The sequence below is a fragment of the Glycine max genome, chromosome 15, assembly GCF_000004515.6.
Source record: "Glycine max cultivar Williams 82 chromosome 15, Glycine_max_v4.0, whole genome shotgun sequence".
Classification (NCBI taxonomy): Eukaryota; Viridiplantae; Streptophyta; class Magnoliopsida; order Fabales; family Fabaceae; genus Glycine; species Glycine max.
The window spans coordinates 45,055,372-45,080,137 of NC_038251.2; the positions used below are offsets into that span (position 1 = coordinate 45,055,372).

The 24,766-nt window shown below is 38.2% G+C and overlaps 1 protein-coding gene and 1 pseudogene across 1 annotated transcript; one reads left to right on the forward strand and one right to left on the reverse strand.

Moving 5' to 3' along the window:
* The first annotated feature begins 471 nt into the window (after positions 1 to 471).
* LOC100306096 (putative prefoldin subunit) lies at positions 472 to 3,105 on the forward strand. Its single transcript, NM_001250535.2, has 6 exons — positions 472 to 768; positions 872 to 925; positions 2,065 to 2,170; positions 2,315 to 2,321; positions 2,440 to 2,524; positions 2,737 to 3,105. The coding sequence occupies exons 1-6, from the start codon at positions 745 to 747 to the stop codon at positions 2,848 to 2,850; spliced, it is 390 nt and encodes a 129-aa protein (NP_001237464.2). The 5' UTR covers positions 472 to 744; the 3' UTR covers positions 2,851 to 3,105.
* A 13,693-nt stretch (positions 3,106 to 16,798) lies between these two features.
* On the reverse strand, positions 16,799 to 24,513 carry LOC100800872 (beta-galactosidase-like; annotated as a pseudogene).
* Between the last annotated feature and the right edge of the window lie 253 nt (positions 24,514 to 24,766).

Here is a 24,766-nt window from a genome sequence, read left to right on the forward strand (position 1 = left end):
AGACACAAAAACATGTGGAAAAATGCGTAAGTCCTAATCAGTCACAAGCCTAGAGTTTCCACCTTGTTAAACCTTAATTTCTTCAAGTTAAAACCAGCCCATAGGTGGTGCAAATCCAAATAGAATTGACCTCCACTTTAACATAAGTTTGGGCCTTTATTTCAACTAACAAAATGCTAATAAAACCACTCAACAAAGGTAACGCCCTCTACTCTTCTTGGAACATGGTACAATTGACAATTTGAAACTTTTTCATTTCTAACTTGGACCTAAATTCAAATAGCATGATTAACACTTGTTGAAGACTTCCTTGACCTTCTTTATTCTATCTCTTGTCATAGATTCTCCAAATCTTTCTAAAGATTCCTTACCCTTAGTACTTGTCATCTCCTCATCACACATGCACTCTCTCACCTTTAAAAAGTTATATATGAACAAGAATCTTAGCGTAAAACCTTATCCCATGTTTTTCTAAATCTGAATTTAATCCCAATCAAATATTCTATTATCTTTATTTTAAATCAAATATTCTATTATCTTTATTTTAATTTTATCTTATTTTGATCTTTAAATTCTTTTCTAAATATTTCCAAATAAAACCTACACGAAACGTGCGTTTGATTCAAGTGCTTATTTTTCTTCTTCTTTTTCTGCTTCCTGTTCCCGGATCCAATCGCGTTAGGGTTTTTGAGAGTTGCAGTGTGCAGACTTCTTAGGATCATCTCTTAGCAGTGATCGATTGAGATGGCAGACGAAGCTAACAGAACTGTAATAACACTCTCTCTTTGTTTCGTTCTGTCTTCATATTCGAAATTGTTTTATATATACTTCTTCCAATTGCTGTAACCATTTTTTGATCCACAAAATGCAGGCTTTCCTTGAAATTCAAAGTCGCATGATCGATACTACTGGAAAAATAAAACAGGTTTGTCGTAATCTTTCTTGATTGCTAGTTATCATTATTTTTATTTGAATTTGATTGAACCTAGCTGAATAATTGAATTTTATTACCTTAAGCAAATAGTAGACAGTGTAAATTGAGTTTAAAATCTATGCACTTTTCAGAAATGATGCTAAGGATGACTTTTATGGTAATTATTATGAGTTTAATGATGATGACCTTTATAGTAATTATTATCTGATCACAAATCACGATTTATATGATTTTTAAGATAATTTTGTAAAAGTAAAACAGCTTATCATAAATGGTGATCTATAATTGGGTGACACATAGTCTTTTTTCTCAATTATTATTCAACAAAATTAACATACTTGACTATTGCTGATTGTTTGACAGTGTGAAAACTCTTTACACTGTCAGTGAATGTATTATTTACTAGTAAATTTATAATTTTTTTTTTCATATTTGGATTAATTTGTGGCTAAGTATTGGCTACTACTAGTAATTAGTAAGGTTAGGCTAGAGGTATCTTTGTAAAAGAAAAGGGCGCCTAAGGAATTTCTTTTTATCTTAAGTTTGATCAGAGGCTGAGTTGGGATGGATCCTAATGGAATCAGATCACGTTTAGTTTCATATATTGATGGTGTTTTTCCAGCATGTGTTTCCTGGCTCTATTCTTGATGTTTTAGAGGATTTAATTGATGTTCTTGGAATGGTTGTGAAGAAGCTGTTATGTTGAAAAAGAGTGATTTGATGCACAGTTGCAAACTATTGCTATGACTAATATATTATGATTTAATTGATGATTTGATGCACTTATTTTGCTATGACTAATACATTACAATATTTTAAGTGGTACGGCGTGTGTGTCTGTGCTGCCCTTGCACTGCTATCAACTCTGACTGAGAATACTTACATATGAGTTCTGAAAGAGAATAAGTAATTTTGTTTATTTATAGGTGGGAAAAAAGAATGAAAACCTTGACTTTTGTATTTTGCATATGGGAATTATATCTATATGCTTGATAGAACATTATGGCGGAAGTTGATCCATGTAGCCGACCCCACCTAGTGGGATAAGGCGTTGTTGTTGTTGTTGTTGTTGCTTGTTAGGGGTTGCCTGAGACTCTTGGGATTTATATTATCTCCCTTGGCACATGCAGGTGCAAACCCAGATGCGTTCCAAAGAAGCAGAAAAGAAGCGTGCTTTTCTGACCATGGAGGAGCTGAAGCAAGTTCCTGATGATACTAATGTTTACAAATCCATTGGTATGTAAGGAAAATCACGAGCTCGTGTAATGCTGCTATTCTTTAAACAACCCAAAAAATTTGAATAATTTTATTGCTGTTTGTATTTAGTGATGCCCTAGTTTTCTACAGAAATATGATGAGTCCATTTATTTTGTTTTGCAGGGAGAATGTGAGTCGTGGTTACCTATTTGAACATACTACCAAATAGAGTACACAAAAACTTGATTTATGGGCTGTTTAGAAAATATAAATTGCATACATTAACCCGCTCTTAACATAATGGCCAGGTTTGTATTGGAGACCAAGGCAACATTAATGAATGAGCAGGAGAACAAGTTTAAGGATGGTGAAGCTTCAATTACAGCTTTACAGGTATATGTCCTTCCTTTGTTTGTGTGAAAACTTCTTGCCTTCCATCATTTTTATACTTATTTTATTTTGAATTTTCTAAAGGTGAAAAGAAGAGAGTTAAATCTCATTATTGAAACCAATATAACTATTTTTGCTAAATTTCTAAAGCAGTAAATATGAGTTTCCATAATCTTTTGAGTGAAAATAAGTTCTTATTCTATGGCTTTGAACAGAGCTCAAAAGAATACTTGGAAAAACAGATGGCAGAGGTGGAAACCAATTTGAGAGAACTGTTACAACAAGATCCTGGTCTTGCTAGGCAAATAATGTCAATGAATGTAGTGTAAACTTTCCATTAGTGAAATTAACTTCCATTGGTGGGTTTTCTGGTGCATTTGAGCAAAATAGAAAATTCAGGACTTGGTGAGATGTGAGGATGTGTACTGCCTGCTTCATGGGTGATTTTCTATCCTTCTCAAAATGTTGAATTTGGAGGGATTTTTGTAAGTTATTTTAATTCTTAGATTGCTATGTTTATTACATGAATGAGAATCCTTATTAGTTGTGTGCAGTATGGTTATTCATGCAACAACTTCTAGTTAGTGTATGTCTCTTCTATCTCCTTTGTGTTTGTGAGAAGGCCTAGTGCTTGGATGTAGCAGTTTGGTGATTGAGGATATTATAAACTATTAGGAAAAAAGGGGGGGCTGTAATAGAAACCATTAAAACTGAACTATTGGAAGCTTAATTTATGACAAAACTGAATGGGAACGCTTGATTTACATGAGCCAACCTCCCCTAATGAAAAAATGCTGTCCATGTTATAGTTGTTGAATATGTAGTATACTTGGAACTATATCTTCATTGGTTTAAGTCAGTAGTAGAAAAGAGTTGTGTTTTATGGTGATTGGAGAAGAGTAGCCTGAAGTTCTGGGAAACTGAAAAAGAAAAAGAAAAAGAAAAATCCCCAAAAGGTGAAAAAATAAGGAAGCACGCATTTCTAATTACACCATTACTGATTTTGTTATTTTGTTATGTAGATTACTACAGAGACACATTCATTAATTTACTAAATAAAGGGAGAATTTTTTTTCTTTACTATAAAAAATGTTTGTAATAAAGGAACTTTATGGGTGTTTGGCTTAAAGGAGAGAAGAGAAATAAAATAGATGGAAAGATAATTTGAAAAATGAGAAATAAAATGATGTGTTGTTTGGTTTAAGAGAAATAGGTGGCAAATATTATCGTGTCAAAGGAAATCGGTTTTTCTTTTTTGCCTAAAAAAAGTTCGATTTTTACTGCTTGTGAAGACAGAATTTGCAAACTTAACTCTCTTTAAAGTCATTGGTAACAAACAACCGGCCCACTATGCCGTCTGCAGTGTATTATTTCCGTCTATAGAAACAAACACAACCTATATATATATATATATATATAAAAAAAAAACTGCAGTTGCAAGCACTTAATCTAAAGATTGAAATCATTTAACTGATTCGTCCAAGTTTCTAAAAGCAAACGTATGAAACTTTAAACAATGCCTAAGAAGTTGTAGTCTAAAACATATGCATGGTTGGGTCTTTTTTATCTCTTGTATATTTTAAAAAAAAAATATACAAGAGATAAAGAAGAGAGGATATAGGTATAAGTGGTACCGCACATGGATACAAAGCTAGTTAAAAAACTAGCACGCCTGATGACCAACTCTAAATATGTTCTCTTTCCCACTCCATGGTGTAATCATTAAAATTCGCTAAAATCTTAAACTTAGTTACAAAGTGTCTATTTATAGAACCAAGGGAAGCGGAAAAAAACCCACCAAAGAATTACTTAATCACCATGAAATTCTGATAGAGCGGCAGTCATAGATGACATTGTAGTAGCCACAAGACCCAAGCGGATCCTTAAGAAACCACTGAGTTGGGAGGAATATGTCCACTAATCACTCGAAGATAGAAATAGAGGGACAATTTGGGAATCTCACCTTCGAGTAGTGCTGGCCTTCCTCATGGTGTGTATCTCCATTGTGCGCGCGTTTTGCATCTGCGTTTTGCCTTGTTCCCTACATGCCTATAAGACCGTTAGGATTAGTACTTATCTTTTAATTTCAAATACTATAAATATATGTAACGAATCAAGAGGAAGGCAATGAAAAATTCAGTTATTCAAATCTCTTATCTCTATTTTGTGGAGGTGATTCTTGTCCTCGAATTCAGGAATATACGCGCTTCTATTATTTGGTGCTTCCATTGATCCCTCCCATGGCCGACAACACCCGTGCTCATACCCTTTCCCGTTTAGAGGAGGTTGTCACCCTTCTAACCCAAAACCAGCACACCCTCACCACCACTCAAAACTCCCTTCACTCTCGTCTCGACGAGGTTATCTCACGCTTCCAGTCCCTCAAAGCTTCTTCCCCAACCCACTCCCCGCGACCTTCCCCTCCCTGTATGAACCTCAATGTACCTCGGTTTGATGGTACCAACGCATCGGCTTGGCTTTTCAAAATAAATCAGTTCTTCGACTACCACCGCACCCCTGAGGAGGAGCGCCTCCAGGTGGCTTCCTTCTACCTTGACGGGGCTGCCCTGAGCTAGTTCCAGTGGCTCTACCGCAACGACCAACAACCTTCCTGGTCCTCGTTCCTTCAGGCCCCCGAGCTCTGTTTCGCTCTATCCCTCTACGACGACCCCCGTGGTGCCCTGTTCAAGCTCTCCCAACAAGGATCGATGTTCGCTTACCTCGCCGAGTTCGAAGCCCTGGCCAACAGGATTATGGGTCTACCCACCCCTTTCCTCCTTAGTTGTTTTATTTCGGGTCTCATTCCTGAAATACGCCGCGAGGTTTTGGCCCTACAACCCTTGTCGCTTGTCCAGGCTGCGACTCTTGCCCGCCTACAGGAAGACAAAATTGTTGATGCCCGCTGTTCCTCCCGTCAAAAACCACCTTCCCATATTCTTCAACCCATCTCCACCTTGCCCCCGACACCACTCCTCCCCCTCTTCTACCTTCTTAACCCAAAACTACTTATAAGCAACTCACCCAGGCTGAGATGGCATCCCGCCGCAAGCGTGGCTTGTGCTACAACTGCAGCGAGCGCTACGGGCCTAATCATTGCTCTCGCGCCAAGTTTTTTCTTCTTATTTCCTCCGAGGATGATGATGACACCCAACCACCTGACCCCCCTGACCTTTCCAAGCCCATTTCCCCACCACCACCACCTACAGACCATAACCCTGCCCAGCTCAGCCTCCACGCGCTATTAAGACACCAGCTTCGACCACCTTTTGCGTAGTGGGCACTGTCCATGCCCATGACGTCATCATTCTCGTGGACAGTGGTAGCACCCATAACTTTGTCCACGACTGATTGGCTCACTTCCTCCATTTGCGTCCCCAATCTATCCCTGCTCTGGCAGTCATGGTCGACAATGACACAGAGATCAAGTGCGATAAGGTTTGTCGCGATGTCACCGTTACGATTCAGGGTTGCGCTTTTACCCTAGATTTGCATGTAATGGCTTTGGGTGGAACAAATATTGTCTTAGGCATGGCCTGGCTCAAGCTTTTGGGTCTAGTCACTACTGACTATTCACACCTCACAATGTCCTTCAAACATAACGGCGAGCCCATTACTATTCACGACAACGTCGATCTTGGCCCATTCGAAATACACCATGGCCAAGTCCGACACCTGGTCAACACGCACAGAATCGCGGCCCTATTCCATATCCAGCTCCAGGAACACAGTCCAACCCCTTCAGGATCCCCTTTCACACCCCCTCTGTTACGTCCTCTGCTTACCAAATTTTCCCACCTTTTCCAAACTTCGACCCAGCTCCCAGCTCCTAGCTCCCACCACCCTGGCCAACAGACCACACAATCCACCTTGAACCCAACTCAAAACCAGTCAATGTTTGTCCCTACCGCTACCCTTACTACCAGAAACGGGAGATTGAATGGCAGGTGGAAGATATGCTCTAGCGGCAGCTAATTCGTCCCAGTCGCAGCCCGTACTTCTCTTCGGTGTTGCTGGTCAAGAAGAAAGACGTGACATGGAGATTTTGTGTAGACTACCGTGCACTAAATACGATCATTGTCAAGGATCGATTTCCTCTCCCCACCATAGACGAGCTTCTTGATGATTTGGGCAACTCATCTTGGTTCTTGAAGATGGACCTTGCTCAAGGTTTCCATCAAATTCGCATGGTGGAGCACGACGTCCCTAAAATGGCTTTTAGAACGCACCAAGGGCACTATGAGTACGTCGTGATGCCATTTGGCCTCTGTAACGCACCGTCCATGTTCCAGACGACGATGAATGAGTTATTCCATCCATTCATTCGCAAATTTGTGCTGGTCTTCTTCGATGATATCTTGGTTTATAGTCGCGACTTCCGGGCTCATCTCAAACACTTGGATTGCGTCTTTCAAACTCTGCAATAGGGTGAATTCCATCTAAAAGCTTCCAAATGCATTTTCGGCCAACGACGTATCGAGTATCTCAGCCACTTTGTATCCTCCAAGGGCGTGGAACCGAACCCCTCCAAAATCACAGCTCTGTCGCAATGGCCAGTACCATCCTCTCCCAAGCAGTTGTGCGGGTTCTTGGGCTTGACTGGGTCCTACCGGCGATTCGTCCACCATTATGCCCAAATCGCGGAACCACTCACCCAACTTCTCCGGAAGGAAAAATTTGCATGGTCTCCCGCTGCTCAGACTGCTTTTGACAACTTAAAGCAGGCCATGATCGTCACTCCGATGCTAGCCTTGCCGGACTTCAGTGTCCCCTTCGTTGTTGAGACCGATTCCTCGGGTTTCGGCATGGGATCCGTGTTGATGTAGAGGGGCCATCCAATCGCTTATTTCAGCAAGCAGTTCTGCCCCAAGCTACTTCGATCCTTAACATACATCCGCAAACTGCACACCATTACCACCGCTGTGAAATGCTGGCGACAATATCACCTGGGCCACGCGTTCGTCATACTCACTGACCATAAAAGCCATCAGGAGTTAATGACCTAGCCTGTGCAGAGTCCATAGCAGCATGTGTATCTCACGAAGCTTCTTGGCTACAATTACATAATTCAATACAAGGTATGGCACAATAATGTGGTGGAAGATGCTCTCTCTCGTCTGCATGAACCAGGGCATACGGAGGAAGTTTTTTTAATCGTCTTGATGCCTCACCCCAAGTTCCCGGAGGAACAGAAAAAGGAATTGTACGCATTGGCGGAATTCCAAAATCTCATGCATCGTGTTCGCAGTGAACCTTCGCAATACCAGGCGTTTAAGATCAGAGACGACCTCTTACTGTACCAGGGTCGCATACGGGTTAACAGAGACAATCCCTTTATCCCTCTTCTCCTCGAAGAGTACCACAAATCTCCGTTAGGAGGACACATGGGGTTGGCCAAGACTCTATGTCGTCTTTGCCAGAGTTTCTTTCGGGATAGCATGCGCCGTGACGCACAGCAATACATCAAGGAATGCCAGGACTGCCTGTAAACTAAATACAGTACCCAGAAACCGGCAGGCCTTCTCCAACCAATTCTGCTGCTGTCACGACCCTGGGAAGATTTAGCCCTCGACTTCATTATTGGGCTACCTAATTCGAACGAAGCCATGATCATCATGACCGTCGTCAACCGCTTCTCGAAGGGCGCCCATTTCAGGTCTCTATCGTCCCACTTCACAGCCCATATGGCGGCTTAACTCTTCATCAACCTCGTCTGCAAGCACCATGGGTTCCCTTGGAGCTTAATTTTCGACCGAGACCCTGTCTTTGTGAGCAAATTCTGGCAGGAACTTTTCAAATTATGTGGTACCAAGCTGCGCATGAGCACGGCTTACCACCCTCAGAGCGACGGTCAATTGGAAGTGCTCAACCGCGTCGTCGAACAATACCTCTGTAGCTTTGTTCACGACAAACCGGCCAAATTGAGCAAATTTCTCAGCCTCGTGGAGTGGTGCTACAACACCTCCTGCCATTCTTCCACTGGCTTATCACCATACGAGGTCACATACAAGAAACCGCCACCCGCGATTCCATACTACCTCCCTGCTCCTCTATTGTCAAAGCCGTTGACTTCCTTCTGACTTCTCGCCAAGAGATGTTCAATGCTCTCCGACGGAAAGTCAAGCGTTCCCAAGCTCAAATGAAGACCACCGTAGACCGTCATCGACGACAGGCTAACTTTACAGTTGGCGACTGGGTCTACGTGAAATTGAGACCCTATCGCCAAACGTCAGTAGCTGATAAGTTCCAGAAACTTGGGAAGCGCTTTTATGGACCATATCAGATAACTGAATCAGTAGGCAAAGTCGTTTTTCATTTAGCCTTACCACCAACTGCTAAGATTCACCCCGTGTTCCACTGTTCGAAGCTTAAGCTCCATCATGGCCCCATTGTTACAGCACAATCCCTTCCACCATCTTCATGGGACAATAATCCAGTAATTAAGCCACTCGCCATCTTGGATCACAAATGGGATAAACAGGACCCCCCAGTACTGTTAGTCCTAGTCCAATGGACAAGTTTGCAGCCTGAAGATGCCACTTAGGAGAACTGGGTCAATCTCCTAGGAATCTATCACCTTGAGGACAAGGTGCTTCCACAAGGAGTAAGAGATGATAGAGCAGTAGCCATAGATGACTTGGCAGTAGCCACATGACCCAAGAAGATCCTTAAGAAACCATTGAGTTGGGAGGAATATGTCCACTAATCACTCAAAGACAGAAATAGAGGGACAATTTGGGAATCTCACCTTCGAGTAATGTTGAGTAGTGATGGCCTTCCTCATCGTGCGTATCTCCATCGTGCGCGCGTTTTGCATCTGCGTTTTGCCTTGTCCCCTGCATGCCAGCAAGACCGTTAGGATTAGTACTTATCTTTTTATTTCAAATACTATAAATATATGTAACGAATCAAGAGGAAGACAATGAAAAATTCAGTTATTCAAATCTTTTATCTCTATTTTCTGGAGGTGATTCCTGTCCTCGAATTCAGGAATATACGCATTTCTATCAAATCCTCCCTCATAATACTTAAGGCTTCCAACGCATGAAATCACCAAGATCCATGCAGTGTTGCACAACCCACCACCAAATACACAAACCATCGTTCCAAAAAACTCTTTACATGGTGCCTAGACACACATTTGGATTGGACACCCACTACATGAATGATAGCACGAACCCAACATAGCAATTCTTCATCGATGACCAACTCCAAAACATATCATCCAAAATCTTCTGTGATGCAAATGACTCTTCCTTGAAAATAATTGTTCCTACAAGACCAAATATTCTACACAACAGAACACCATATGAATTTTCACATAACATTAATATTAATGGAGCTTGTGGATCCGACAGAAAAGCCGAAGATATACCCAACCAAGAGTAGCATATATCCCATATACTTCTAATGACTGGACATGAAAAAACATGTACTTCACAAACTCCTCTCCACATACAGAATTGGCATGCTCCAATCTCCTTTGTAATAAAAATGTTCCTTTTTTGCATATTTGAGAGACGGAAAAACGGTTTTAACAAAGTCTCCAAATGAAGAACTAAATGTTGGGGGGGACTTTCAAACTCCAAATGGTGTCAAAGATCTCTTTTCTCACGTTGTTAATCAATGAACTATGCAATCCATTGTATGCAGAATGTACTGGATATTCTTTGGAATTATCAATCTCCCACTGCCAAAAATCAACATGATCCAATTTAGGACAGTACACTCTTATTCGATCTTAGAGATTCACTAGTAAGTCACCTTCCCACCCAAATAGTTGTCTCTTGCCACCTAAACTCCCACAACCATACACCATCAACCCACCTACCCATGTCACCTATCATTTTATCTTGTTGATCCGATACCAAAAAAAGCCTACCAAACTTATTGGCAATTGAAACCCCATCTAACCACCCATACTTCCAAAAACTAAAGTTACGACCACCCCCTATATCCCAAGAAATGCAACTATCAAACCACTTCATGGAATTTTCTTCACCACACACTTTTTTAAAATCTCTCCACCACAATGATGTTCTATTAGATACGCCACTTTCTAACAACCTACACCACCTTCCATCACTCCAAAATGATCCTTTCTCCCATAAAACCTACCTCCATTTACCTAACAAAGCATTATTAAACAAATTAATATCCTTAATCCTTAACCCTCCATGACTCCTAGGACAACAAATCTTTTTCCAACTAACCCAAACAATTTTCCACCTTCCCTCCTTGCAACCCCAAAAGGAAATCCCTTTAGAGATTAACCAACTTATTAACAACCACCAATGGAACTTTAAAAAAGGATAAAAAAAAAAAGAGGAAGATAAGAAATGACCTAATTGATGAGGTACACTCTATTGGGAAAGGATAAGTGTCTATGCTTCCTAGTTGCCAACTTCTTATGGAATTTATCAACAATAGGACTCCAAGTGTCTTTCTTCCTATGATTCGCTCCGATTGGAATTCCCAAGTAAACTAGTGGTAGTGACATAGTTCTATAATTCAAAAAATCCACAAAAGCCTCCACTTCCCCTCTATCCTTTCCAACCACCCCAAAAGAGCTCCTATGGAAATTTACCTTCAAACTTGACACAACTTCAAAACATCTCAAGATGGTTTTAATTGTGATGACATTCTCCAATGATGTTTCTCCCACAAATAAAGTGTCATATGCATATCGTAAAAGGTTCACCTCCACCTTATCCTTTCCCACAAAGTAACCTTTAAATAGATCGAACCTCTTTGCTTCTCTCACTAAGCCGCTCAACCTTTTGGCCGCCACATTGAACAAAAAAGGAACTAGTGGATCACCTTGTCACAACCCTTTTGAGATAGAGAATTCTTTTGTAGGACTCCCATTAACCAAAATTGACACCCTACTAGAAATCAAACAACCCTTTATCAACCAAATCCATTTATCATTAAACCCAAGTCTCTTAAGCATGTAAAATAAAAACCTCCAATTTATCGAATCACCCGCCTTCTCAAAATCCACCTTAAACACCAAACACTTCCTTTTAAGCCTTCGAGCTTCATCCACAACCTTATTGGCTACCAAAACACTATAAAGTAAATGCCTTCCTGTCAAAAAAGCACTATCAATGACACCCACCAATACCTTTCTCAACCTACTAGCCAACACCTTTGTCACAATTTTATATAAGCAACCTACTAATGAAATGGGCCAAAAATCATTAAGAGATTGAGGGTCCAAAGGTTTAGGGATCAAAGATACAAAAAAGGAATTGGACCCTCTAGGAAAAACTCTATATGGAAGTCTTAAAAAAACCCCATAAAGTCACCCTTCAAGACATCACAATCCTACACCGCCTTCTTCACTTCACTCTTCGTAAAAGGAGCGGTCAAACTTTGCTTTTCTTCCAACATAATTTTGAGAGAAAAAGACCCCATCAAGAGTGGGCCTAGAGACATCAGATTCCAAAAACCTTTGATAAAAGAAATCTTTTACACCTCCCTTGACCCTAGAAGGGTCCTCTACTTATTCCTATCTAACATCAATCCTCTCATTACATTTCTTCTTCTTTTCCAATTCACCACCACATGAAAAAAAATTTGAATTATTATCTCCCTCTTTTAACCACCTAGATCTTGATCTTTGTCTTAGAAGAGATTCATGGTATGGCGCAAGCTTCCAAAATTCATCTTGTAATTCTCTCCTAATTGTGATACCACCCTCATCCAACCCCTTCATTTCCTTTGACATCTAATTCATTCATCTTTCGCCCACATAAAATATATTGAGTCTTGACATCCTCACTTTTCTCCTTACTCCAACTCTTAATACATCCTTTCAACCCCTTAAGTTTCTCCTTAAGTATATACCCTTTCAACCTTGAATCTCCATCCTCTTCCAAGCCTCCTCCATACACACCTTGAAGCTTTCTTTCTTCTGCCACTAATCCATGACACAAAAAGGTTTTAGACTTCAATCAACGGATATATTTTTCAAAAGAAGCGGACAATGATTTGATATATTTCTCTTAAGCACATACACCGTACTCCCCGACCACATACTATACCACTCCATGGACACCAAGGCTCTATCAATATGACTCTTATTACTGTCATTGAGCCTAATCCAAGTAAAGCTTCTACTAACTAAGAGTGGCTCAACCAATTCCATTGAATCAATGAAATGATTGAATTCCCTCATGACCTTATCCTCCCCATGTACACACCAATTCCCAATCTCTCCCCATTCCTCCTTATACAATTAAAGTCATTTATGACACACTATTTTGTTATACAACTTGTTGACCTCCTCCCACATAAATCTTCCCATAGCCTTTACTTGTTTACCAGATCTCATGGAGAATATATATTAGCCATCACAATGTTTAAATTTCTCACACGCCACACTTCTTCAAGAAGGATAAATCCTTCACACACCATTCTAACAACAACTTCAAAATCTTATTTTCCCCAGATGCATAGAAGTCCCCCTCCACCATTAATAGTGGGGGCCATAACCTAATCAATGTTATAATGTCCCCACATAACATTGGTCCCTAGATATACTTTGCTTCTTGGTTTCTTGTAAGCATAACAGTTGTACCCTCTCCTTGGCAATCAGGTCTCTAATTGTTTTGGACTTTACCTGATTACCCAGACTCCTGATTTTCATAGAAAGATCCTTAGAAATTCAACATGTTCCTTCCCTACTCTCCTGGCCTTTTTCTCCTTACCAGCACAATTTTGGTCCTTGTCCTCCAGCCTTACAAACTCCTGAACCATGTTTCCCTCCTTGCCCTTGTAAGAAACCCCGAGATGTTGCCTCTACCCCAAAATTCCTCTAGCTTCATCTTTTTTGTCATGTACCAATAATTTACCCTACACATGCTTTTTGAACTTGCAAAAAACCAAGGATATAGAGTGACCCTTCCCCCTATTGACGTCTTCCTCCATGTCCAAAGATACCAAAAGGTTGTTTGGAATGAACTACCTTAGCACTAAATCCACTAGAAATTGATTTCGAGCCTATCCTCGAGGTTGAGGGAATGAAATGAGCAAATCTATTCTTTATTGCAATATTGGGACGTTGCAAAAATTTTACCAAACTAGCATTCAACTCCCTCCTAGCATTACTTTTAGGTCTAGTGTTGGCCTTTTCTCTCTCTTCACCTATCACGAGAATGAGTCAAGGCCCAATATCCTCCACTTTGCCACACAAACCTATTTTTTGCATACCAATTTTCCCCTTTGACTTCACAATGGTTGGGACAACCAAAGTGGTTTCCACCTCCGTATGGCCCACCCCTAGAATACAGCCTCCTTTATTCTTTTCCTCACCATCCATAGGGTTAGAATCCCCCAGTCTCACCTCTTTTTTTATCTCTAACCCGATTACTCCCCTCTTTTTTATCTCTAACTCGGTTACTCCCCTCTTTAGGTGACTCTTTACCTCCTAGATAACATATTTTGCATCCTTTTAGATCCTGAACCTCTTCTTCATAATGGTGATCCTTGTCCTCCATACCTTTTCCATCTTGGTGTGTCCCTCCAGCTCCTTCCCTTTGTTGTACTTTGTGCATCTGCCTATCACCTTTATATGATAGCCTATCTTGACACATTTTTGCATGGTTATCGGAACATTTGCCTGAGATTAAGGTGTCACCATCCTCTTCGACCACCACGCATGCATCATCCGCCTCATCCTCCACCATCCCAGCAATCTTTGGGTACTCAGAGAACTCTGAGCAAGATGACTTTACTTCATATCCCATATCATTTTCCATAGATGATGCTCCTTCCTCATCCCCATGCTCTTCCTATCTATCACATTCGCAGTTCTTTACAAAAGTATTTTTTTCTTCAGTGCATCTCACCTTGCAAACGATTCCATTGAGTGTGTGAGATCGAGTGTGGTGATGTTAGCTTAACCAAGATCCTTCCATACTCCAAATGCTCCATGTTTTTTGTCTCTTCATCTAGACCCACAAAAGAATCGAAAAGACATAAAAATTTGAGAGAAGATAAGCTCCCCCCAAACATTTAAAGGTATGTCGTATACCCTTACCCCTGACAACCTATAGCTCAACGATATGTAAGGATCCCATTCTTTAATCGAATGGAAGGGCGCTAAAACCCCCTTGTCTCCCCTCCTTCATTACATACCGCTATCATTACCTCTCCCTTCACCCCCGATATCAACATCAAATCCTCCCCAATGCACTTCATCTTAGCCATATCGGAACTAACCAAAGCACATGCATTATAGAGTTTGTTGAACATAGTGAGATTCAAGAGTCTACCAACATAACTGTTGAGAATCCTTCCATTAATGTCGGTATTGATCTTGAAATTTCCCTTTCCATTCCTCCTTTAGCTTGATTTTTTTTTGGATTTGATTTAGCTTGCTATCTAGCATTACCCCTTTTGTTTGGTCCCATACTTGCTTAATGTCGAACAAGGTTGTTTGAAACACCATGTTGTTAAGCTCTTCTAACGCTTATCCCATTGACATTCTTTGTTTAACCCCCAAAATATTCCCAACTAAACCTAGGTATATTGACATGCATCTTCATGTTGACGATTGTCCAAATGTTCCTCCAACCATTTTGGATTCTAGATATCCAAAAATCTTACGAACCCAAATTTGAGTCCCTCCCTCTTCCTCCTTGCCAAAATCTCAAACCCCCAAACTATTCCCCATTTCTAAAATAGTCTCCATAGGACCATAGCCTTGATATCTTCCGAGAAATGAGTGAAGAAGAAAGATATCAGTGTGCCATTGACTCTGTTCCGACCCCTCTTATCCCTCTACTCGCCTATTCTCTCTTCTTGTTCTCTCTTTGATTTTTTGTCTCCATTTTTGTTGTTATACCATTTGATTGTCCAGAATCCAAATCATTCCTATATAATGATAGCGTTCTTAGAGGAAAACATTATAAGCTGATTAGACATTTAATATGACATAGTATTATCTAATTTATTTTATTATTAAACTATAAAATTATATTTCAAAGGGGACTTTTGATTTAATTGGTTGGTTCTACCTTAATAAATACCAATCTTGCTTCAATGTAAGGGTGAGAGCTACATTCTCATTTTTACATTGTTGTAGTCCTATGGATTGTATTCAAAATTATTAACCACACTATATTTTTTTATATAAATTAAAGTATAATATACTTTCAAAACTTAAAATGCAACTTCTGATTAATGATATAATAGAGGTAGAAAAGGAAATAAAAACATGCAAGAGATCTTCAATCATCTTTAATCCACACATGACTACTTTTATGCTCTATTTGAAAGAGGTAAAAAGGAAAGAAAGGAAAAGGAAGGAATGAAAAGGATTAAAAAGATGATAATTTCTACGATGAGCCTATGAATTAGGTGGTTCACCTATATATGGACCAGTTGTTTTGTGTCATTAATTAGATTTAAATTAAAATAATGAATGGTCCAGATTATTAAAGTATTTTAATTTTTAAAACTTTTATGTTAATGGTTTAATAATTGAATTGACATTTTTAACCTTAATAAGTGATTTGTCAATGGACAACCTTTGCTTGGCAATATGGTGGCAACACCCTCTCTCAATCCTAACTCTTCACCGCTTCATCATTCCCTTGTTCTTCATTGCGTATTATCATTATCCCACCTTGTCGGCTCTAACCCACCATGTACTGCCTAGTGCTTGTTTGAATCACTTCATAGAGCTCTGAAATTTTGGGTGATTTTCAGGCAGTAGGCTGTAACACAAAACGAATGTATGTAGAACAATGTTGTGTAACAGAGCTTGTAGAAAAGCCACAAATCTAAGTAAGGCTTTGTTTAAGGTGTTTTATAATTTAAAGAGATTGTGAGAGCACAAATTGTGTCTTAAATCTCTGGAATTAAGATTTAACATCTAATTAACCCTCTCTATACAACTCATTATTAAGTTATAAGACCATACTTTGGCGGTTGTGAAATATAGTTGTCCTAGATTGTGCTGTGATTTTATTATTATTATTTAAATCCCAATGACATGATTTTAATTTATGTTTATGAAATATATTTAAAACACAATTTCTTACATAAATGTCACGCAAGCAAATTCAAAGGAGCCGGAACAAACTTACACAACCGAGGGCTAGTCTCAGACAAGCGCTCCATTAAATCCTGGAGTTGTAATTATTTTTTGTTCATTTCATTGTCCTTAATCTTCAAATAAGAACAGTAAATTATTCATCTCACAGCTACAGCACATTTATTAAACAAGTTGTGAAATTGTTGCTTTGTTCTTGTGGCAGTGGAACAAATTTGTACAATAAGATTATTCTTCCACATTATTAAATCAAGCTTCCAACTAAAATGATTGCATGAGAAGTTTCTTTACACCAACAGCTTTGAAGTTTCGTTGTAGTCCTTAGTAGCATACCAGTCTTTGGCCTTCGGTCTTCTACATGATGCTTATTCTTGAATAGAACAAGTCGTGTGATCCAAGAAATCAAGAGTTTTTAAACTGGGATTTGTAGATGTTATGACCAGAAGTGGCTGGAGTTACTGGACACAGCCTAACAGAGAATGAGTATGGCACAGGAGGAATCAAATACTGTTTGTGGACACATGGTGACCAACTATCATCTCCACCCAATCCCATGTGCTTGTGATCCAGATGAATCTGTGATCCCATAAGACATTAAACATAATAAACTGCACAATAATAATAATAAAAAATAATAATAATTTGGGAAATATATTTTTAGTTCCTGTAAATAGGATTATAGGACAATGGTCTGTGTTCTTTTAGTGTTTCATATATGGAAATGTGTCATATGCAGTTCTTATTTTCATAAATAAGGATCAAAAGAAAACGATTTTTTGTATAATATAAGGAGTATATTTGACATATTTTATAAAGATTTAAATATATTTTTCATACCTAAAAAATAAGTTATTTTTATTTTATTATCTAAATTTTATTTTTTTCATTTAAGTATTTGAATTTTTTTTATATTTTACTTTTATAACAGACGAAATGTCACGTCATCAATATTTAATTTCTAATATGTCAACAAATTTTTCACATCATTTTTTATTAATGAAATTATTTAAAAAAATCCCCTTTTCCCTCTTCCCCTTCTCCCTCCTCTCCTTCTCCTCTTCTCACTCTTCCAAAGATCCCTTCCTTCACCACATTCACCTTCACATCAACATAAAACCATCATCAGAACCCTCATTGTCATACACGGCTACACCGGCAAGTCCAGTTGGCTCCTCCAGCTCACCACCATCCACTTTGCCAAGATTGGCCTCGCCACCTGTGCCCTCAACCACCGTGGCCACGGCTTCTCGGACGGCCTAGTTGCTCACATCCCCGACATCAACCCCGTCATCAATGACTGCACAACCTTTGAGAATTTCCGTTCTCGCTTTGATCCCTTGCTTCCTTCGTTTCTCTACATCAAATCCCTTGGCGGCGCAATCACGCTTTTAATCACTCTCCGCCGCTGTGAAATGCTGTGGAGCGGTGTTATTCTCAACAGCACCATATGCAGGATTAGCGCCAAGTTCAAGCCGCTGTGGCCGCTCGAGCACTTCCTCCCCATCGTCGCCACAGTCATCCCAACGTGGTGCGTGGTTCCCATGCAGTTGTGAGACCCAAGCTCCTTTCTTTTTCAGATCAGAGTTAGGTGGAGTCAGATTTGTCCTCATCAGTGATGGAAGAAGAGACAATGGTGGTGGGCAGCGAGGATGTTGGAGAAGAGGTGGTGGTCCACGAGGGTGGAGAAAATGAGAATCTCTTCTGTGTTCCCATATTCAGACTAAACCCAAGCTTTTATGTGTAATGGAATGCTAGGAGTGCTTGCCATTATCTGAGTGGTCTGAAGAAAAGATTAAGAGTAAGAAGATGTGAGAGTTCCTAGGTGAGAAAAGGGAGAAGGAGAGGAGAGAGACGAGAAAGGAGAAGGGAAACACGGAGAATTGAATTTTTTAAATAATTTAAATAATAAAAAATGACGTGAAAAATTTGTAAACATGTTAGTGATTAGACATTAATAACATGATATTATCTAATACGTCATCACTTCACAGAATGAGACTAACAGCAAATATTAAAGTGATACATAAAAAAATATTTAAATCTTTCATAAATAAGTGACTTAATGGAGACAACTTATTTTTGAGAAACTAAAAACAAACATTGTCCTATTTAAAAGGACTAAAAATCCTAGTTAATTAATAATTTCTATGAAATGTGACATAATATATAAAAAAATGACCATATTACCATATCATAAAACTCTTGTTACATATCACCATAGCAGGTAACATTCAAATAACCTAATTGCTCATAAAAGAATTTGTATGAAGTAATTTATGTCACAAAGAACAGAACACAACCACAATGTACTTTAATGCAGCAAACTGAATGAACATACACTACATATAGTTGCAAAAATGTCAAGACTTAATAAACTTTATCGAATATTAACCTTAGGGAAGCTACAATTGGACCCAGAGATCAGGGCAGCAAAGTTAAACATCCCTAACTTTGACCTGGAAGAAACATATGCAGAAATATTGAAGCAAGTTATAAATACCTCAATGCTATCTCCTTCAATGAGCTCTTCATTGTGTGTGGCACGGTCAAATTCCAAGGTGCTGTAGTAGCTTGCACTCATTTGCATGGGTGGAGAGCTACCATACTTAGAAGCATATATTCCAAAACCATTTTTGTTTCTGAATGTTGCCCATCTAACATCTGCCCTACCTGAAGATTCTCCAGGAACAATATATGGAACGTGCAACTCACCAACATTATGTTCGTAGACTGCAATTTGGGCTGCAGCTTTTCGATCTGGATAACACTCAAATGGTCCTCTTCCATACCAAGTTGCTTGATCCAAAGACTTTTCCACATTTAATTCGATTCCCACACGTGGCAAAGGAGGAAGATCAGGGTTTGGTTTCATATTGCATTCTATAATGACATCCCCAGAAGCATAAATTGTATATGTCATTTCTGTTGTATATAAAACCTTTGACTTGTCTTGGTTAGAGATAGAACCATCCTCTCCCTTGGTAACACCAACAAAAACCACCAATATTGTAACTGAGTTCTCTGTAATATTTTGTACAGAACAGCTCTCAGTAATGAAGTGGAGGCAGTCCATTCCAGCAGCTTTCCACCTGGACAAATAACTGGCTGAATTTCCTCCTTTATCATTATCGATAGGAGCTCGCCAGAAACATGGGAGGATGCCCTTTTTCATAACATGTACTCCCCTAACCTAGCATTTAATATTAATACCAATGTTTCATCAAGAGTAAAGTCATACAAAAATTTGGAAATAGACATCACGAGACTTCTATTAAAGAGGAAACTTAAATAATAAAATATAAACATTTCCAAAATTATGGCGTGTTTTCGCCCTTCAGATATTTCAAAACTTGGGTGTTTGTTTCAAGGTATTGCAAGGGATTCCCGGGAAAGTGAGCTTGAGAATATCATATTCCCATGTTTGGCACAATTTTTTAGAAAAACATTCCTAGGAATTTGATATGACAACAAATTAGGATTATCATCTAAATCTTGAATTATTTAGTTTACCTTATTTCTTATTTCTTTATCTTTTCTTATGTCAGATTCTTATTTTATTAATTAGGGTAATTTTTAGATAAGATCTTATTAATTAGGGATATCTTATTTTTATTTTACCCATTAAGATAATTGTTAGTTATGATCCCATCAATTAGGTTTCTCTTTATTTTTATTTTATCAATTAGGATAATTGTTAGGATATCTTTGTAACCTATTTAAAAGGCAGACTTTATGGAAATAAAACAAGAAGAAATATTCAGAAAAGTTGCGGTAGTTTAGGAGGGGTGCTGTTAGGGGTGGAAATGAGACAAGCCAAGTTTTACTAGACTTAAATTCGGTTTGAGTTAAATACGTAAGGTTTGAGCTTAGCTCATTACCTGTCATAGACTTTTTTAAAAGGCTCGGCTCGGCTTACATAAAAGTCTGGTTTAGCCCACGAGCCTATTTAAAAGCTTGCTTAAATATGTCTTTAATTAATTAATTATTTTAAGACCTAGTGAAACACTAACTAAAAAAAGAAACTTATAAAATTTCATATAAGTAATGTACAAATCCAAAAATAATTGATAAACAAAATCATATTGAATTCAAGTCGTTAAAGCACAAAGTATATCAAAAGAAAATAAGAAGAGCATAATATTAAAAAATGTATGGATTAAGTCCTCAGCCCTAAAATTTACAAATCTATTTTAAGTCCAAGCCCATAAACGAAATAAAATAAAATTTGGACAAAATAAGATAAGATTGGATGAAATAAAATCTGGAGAAATAAAATCTAGATGAAATAAAATTTGGATAAGATAAGATTTGATAAAATAAAATTATTATTATTATTATTATTATTATTATTATTATTATTATTATTATTATTGTTAGTTAAACAGGCCGGCTTGTCAAACTTAACAAGTTTTTTTTATAGTTTGGGCTTGGCCTTTTTATCTAAAAAGACTTTTTAAAAAGCTTGAGTTTTGCCTCTATAATAAACAAGTCGAGCCGAACCTTACATAGGCCAAGCCAAAGGCCCTTGACAAGCTACTCGGCTCATTTCCACCCTTAGGTGCTGTCAAGGACAAATTTGGTTCTTGCTTTCACTATAGGTGGAAAGAAGTCTTCCGTATCTAGACCCATGACCCAATTCTATGTTAAGATTCATAATAGTTATTGATTTCCAGGAAAACAAAATCTTCAAATTTACTATATACCCGTGGTGGTGGAAGGTGGGTATTGGGTATCTTAGATTCTCATGAAATGGAAGTTATTTTCTATATTAACTACCCCTCTCCACTTCATTATTTCACGTTTTTTTTCCACTTTTTTTTTTTTTCAATTTTTAATTAAATAATTTTTTTTCTAAAATTACTATATACCAACCAAACATGTTCATGGGAATAATATTCCTAGGTATAGGAATGTGATTCCCGGGAATGCAATCTTATACAATGAACCAAACACTCCCTCAAGAAATATGAATAAGGAGTGAAAGGATAGTAGTGAGAAGGAATGAAAATTTCTGGGAATTCATTGGGAGGCTTAGGCCAAGGTCAGAATCTGTTATTGCTACTCTGATTTTCTATCTTTTCCTTTCACCTTACATCTCCTAGTGACTGTTGTGTTATTCACTGTTACCACTGTAACTGGACCTTTGCTCTGATTTTTTTTCATATATTTTCAGCATTAAGCCAGTCTCTATCATATCTATTATCAAAACCTTGAACCTAAAAAATATTTAGGTTTGGATAAATAAGCTTTATCTCATAGCAAACACTAAGGCTCCTATCAGAGGATTCAAAAAGAAAAACAATTTGATCAGAAAATATTGTATTTATTGTGATTGGAGATTTAAAGGCATTAGTATTGAAGATACAGAAACCATTATTCAAGGCATTCTTCATTATATAACATGAAGTAATTCTAATTTCTACATCTAAATAAACTGTAATTGTTTTCATTTTAAAGAGACAAGAAAAATTCCAATTTAACCTAACAATCAATGGACAATAATAAATTGAAAGTTCAGGTTTACCTTCCAGCTTTCAACTAAACCTGTTTTAGTATTCAATGTCAAATCCCAAACATCTTGCTGTTTGACTATGATTGTATCTCCTAGTGTTTCAGCAACCAGAGAGTGCCACCACTAGTATCAACAGCCTGAATACAACAGCCATTCATAAGATAGAAAATTTGAATTTAAGCAATATCAGCATATACTATAAATTACTAAACCTCATTACTCAACCCTAATTCTAGAATTTCGATATATTAATTCTAGTGGGTTGCCCGGGACTAGTCGGATGAAGTAGATAATTTATTCTTTAATCTAAAGAGACGTATGTCTCAGTTCTAAAATGAATAAATATGGTAAAAAGTTACATGAGGAATAATGTTTCTCCTGGCAGTCAATTGAACTTGAGCGGATGAAACAATATCACCATCTGCAACCCAGCGTGTGGAGTTCAAAAGTTTAGCCATTATAGTCAGGAATAGTTCTTCTTCATCAGCTGAAGCCCACAGAGAATACCATGGACCTGATTGCCAATCAACAGCATAACTACTCTGGGGCTTTATATGGGTGAGGCCTAAAATACCAGATCCAAGGTTGTATCCATCTGCAGAAATAGACCAGCTGAACTCCAATCCTTCTGTTGTTTGAAAAAAATGAGTATTTTTTATCTGCAAAATAAATAATCAAGTAAAATTCGAATAGAGAAACACAACCTCCAGATAAACTGAGTACCTCCAATTTTCCTTCCTTTAAAGCCACCTTGGTTGGTTGGTATAAGTACTTAACCTCTGAAACAGAAGACACAGTCATGACTAATGATGTAAACAGACGAATAATGCATTGTGACTCCTCGAAGGTGGTGCGGGAAAAAATGAGCCAATATATCAATTTACCGTGTAAAACAGGATGAGGAGTTCGATCGGGAAATGTGAGGCCATTCAAACAGAAATTCAAGTCATTGGGAACATCCCCGAATTCACCTCCATATGCCCAATGCTTTGTACCATCTTCATAAACTTTCACCAAGGCCTACATGCAAGCAAAGTGTAAAATTGAGAGAACTCAGACAAAATAAAGTGATGTTGATCATTCATCAATTTGATTTGGATACGGTATTCAAAAACCACTCACCTGATCGACCCAATCCCAAATAAAGCCTCCTTGGAGTCCAAATGTGTTGTCAATTGCTTCCCAATATATATGTAGATTCCCATTACTGTTTCCCATTGCATGTGAATACCTGCCATTTGGGTTGGACATCACAAATAAAAAAAAATTATATAATTATCTATCACTGTAAAATCAGGGAACGGTAGAAGTCATATTATGTTGTTGATGTAAAACTACAAATCATACTCGCACAGTATCAGAGGACGTGTTTCAGTTGGATCATTGGAAATTTTCACCATGTCCCAAACACGCATATACATAGGACACACAATATCAGTGCATGGAGTCCTGGATCCACCTCCTTCATAATGCAATACCCGCGATGAATCTCTTCCTCGAATCCAACCTGATACATTGACAGAATGAAGAAAAGAAAAATATATATTAGCAAGCAATTTTTCAAACAAATGTAACAGCAGAGTCAGTAAAAAAGTGCACAACCTACCAGCTAAAGCAAAATGATTTGTTCCAAATCCAGATTCATTCCCTAAAGACCAGGAGATAATGCATGTGTGATTTTTATCTCTCTCAACCATGCCAATCACACGATCCATCATTGCAGTTGCCCACTTTGGCTCCATAGTAGGATGCTAGAGATGTTTTGAGTAGTCAAAATAATGTGTCTCAATATTGGCTTCATCTATCATGTACATGCCAAACAAATCGCATAGCCCATACCAACGAGGATGTTGGGGATAATGGCAGTTCCTCACAGCATTAATATTGTTTTGCTTGACTAAATCCTGTAGGCACAACATTATTAGTATCTAAAAAACAAATAACATTTGGCCATCATAAAGAGACAAACGGACAATTTTATTTAAGGGTGAAATAAGATTAGCAGTACCTTGATCATGCAGGATTCTATGTTTGCCTTCCCCACTTGTGGATGATGTTCATGCCTGTTCACACCTCTGATTACCACTGCATGTCCATTAACAAGCAGTTGTTTGTGGGCTTTAGACACTTTTCTAAATCCTACTGGACATGATTCACAGTCAACAACGCGCCCAGATCGATCTTTCAGGACAACAACTAGGGTATAGAGGTATGGCTGCGATAAATGCAAACAAAAATGATACATGAAAAACAAATAGGTAAAAGAGCAATAACAAAAATAATGGACATATGAAGCTTTAAGAAACTCCAAATATGTCAATAAATTTCTTATCACATAAAACAATTGATAAATCATCATCATGATGCAGGTCTTCAACTTTCCATACAAGTTTAAGGAACTCCGGTAAAAAACTTCATCTGCCTATTACTCAATGGCTATGGAAACAAAGTATGTCATAGATGAAAAATTGCATGGGAAGAAGGTAACAAGACATGAAACTGAGGAGATATTGGCAGGATTAAAGTTGTGGAGTAAGAATTAAACAAAAGATCTCAATAACTACAACATTATTTTTCAATAGTGATGTAATCATTAGTTTGCTAATCCATGAATAAAATCCACCCAGACACATGAAAAAATATTGAAATTGCTCACTTTCTCTGCAGACCA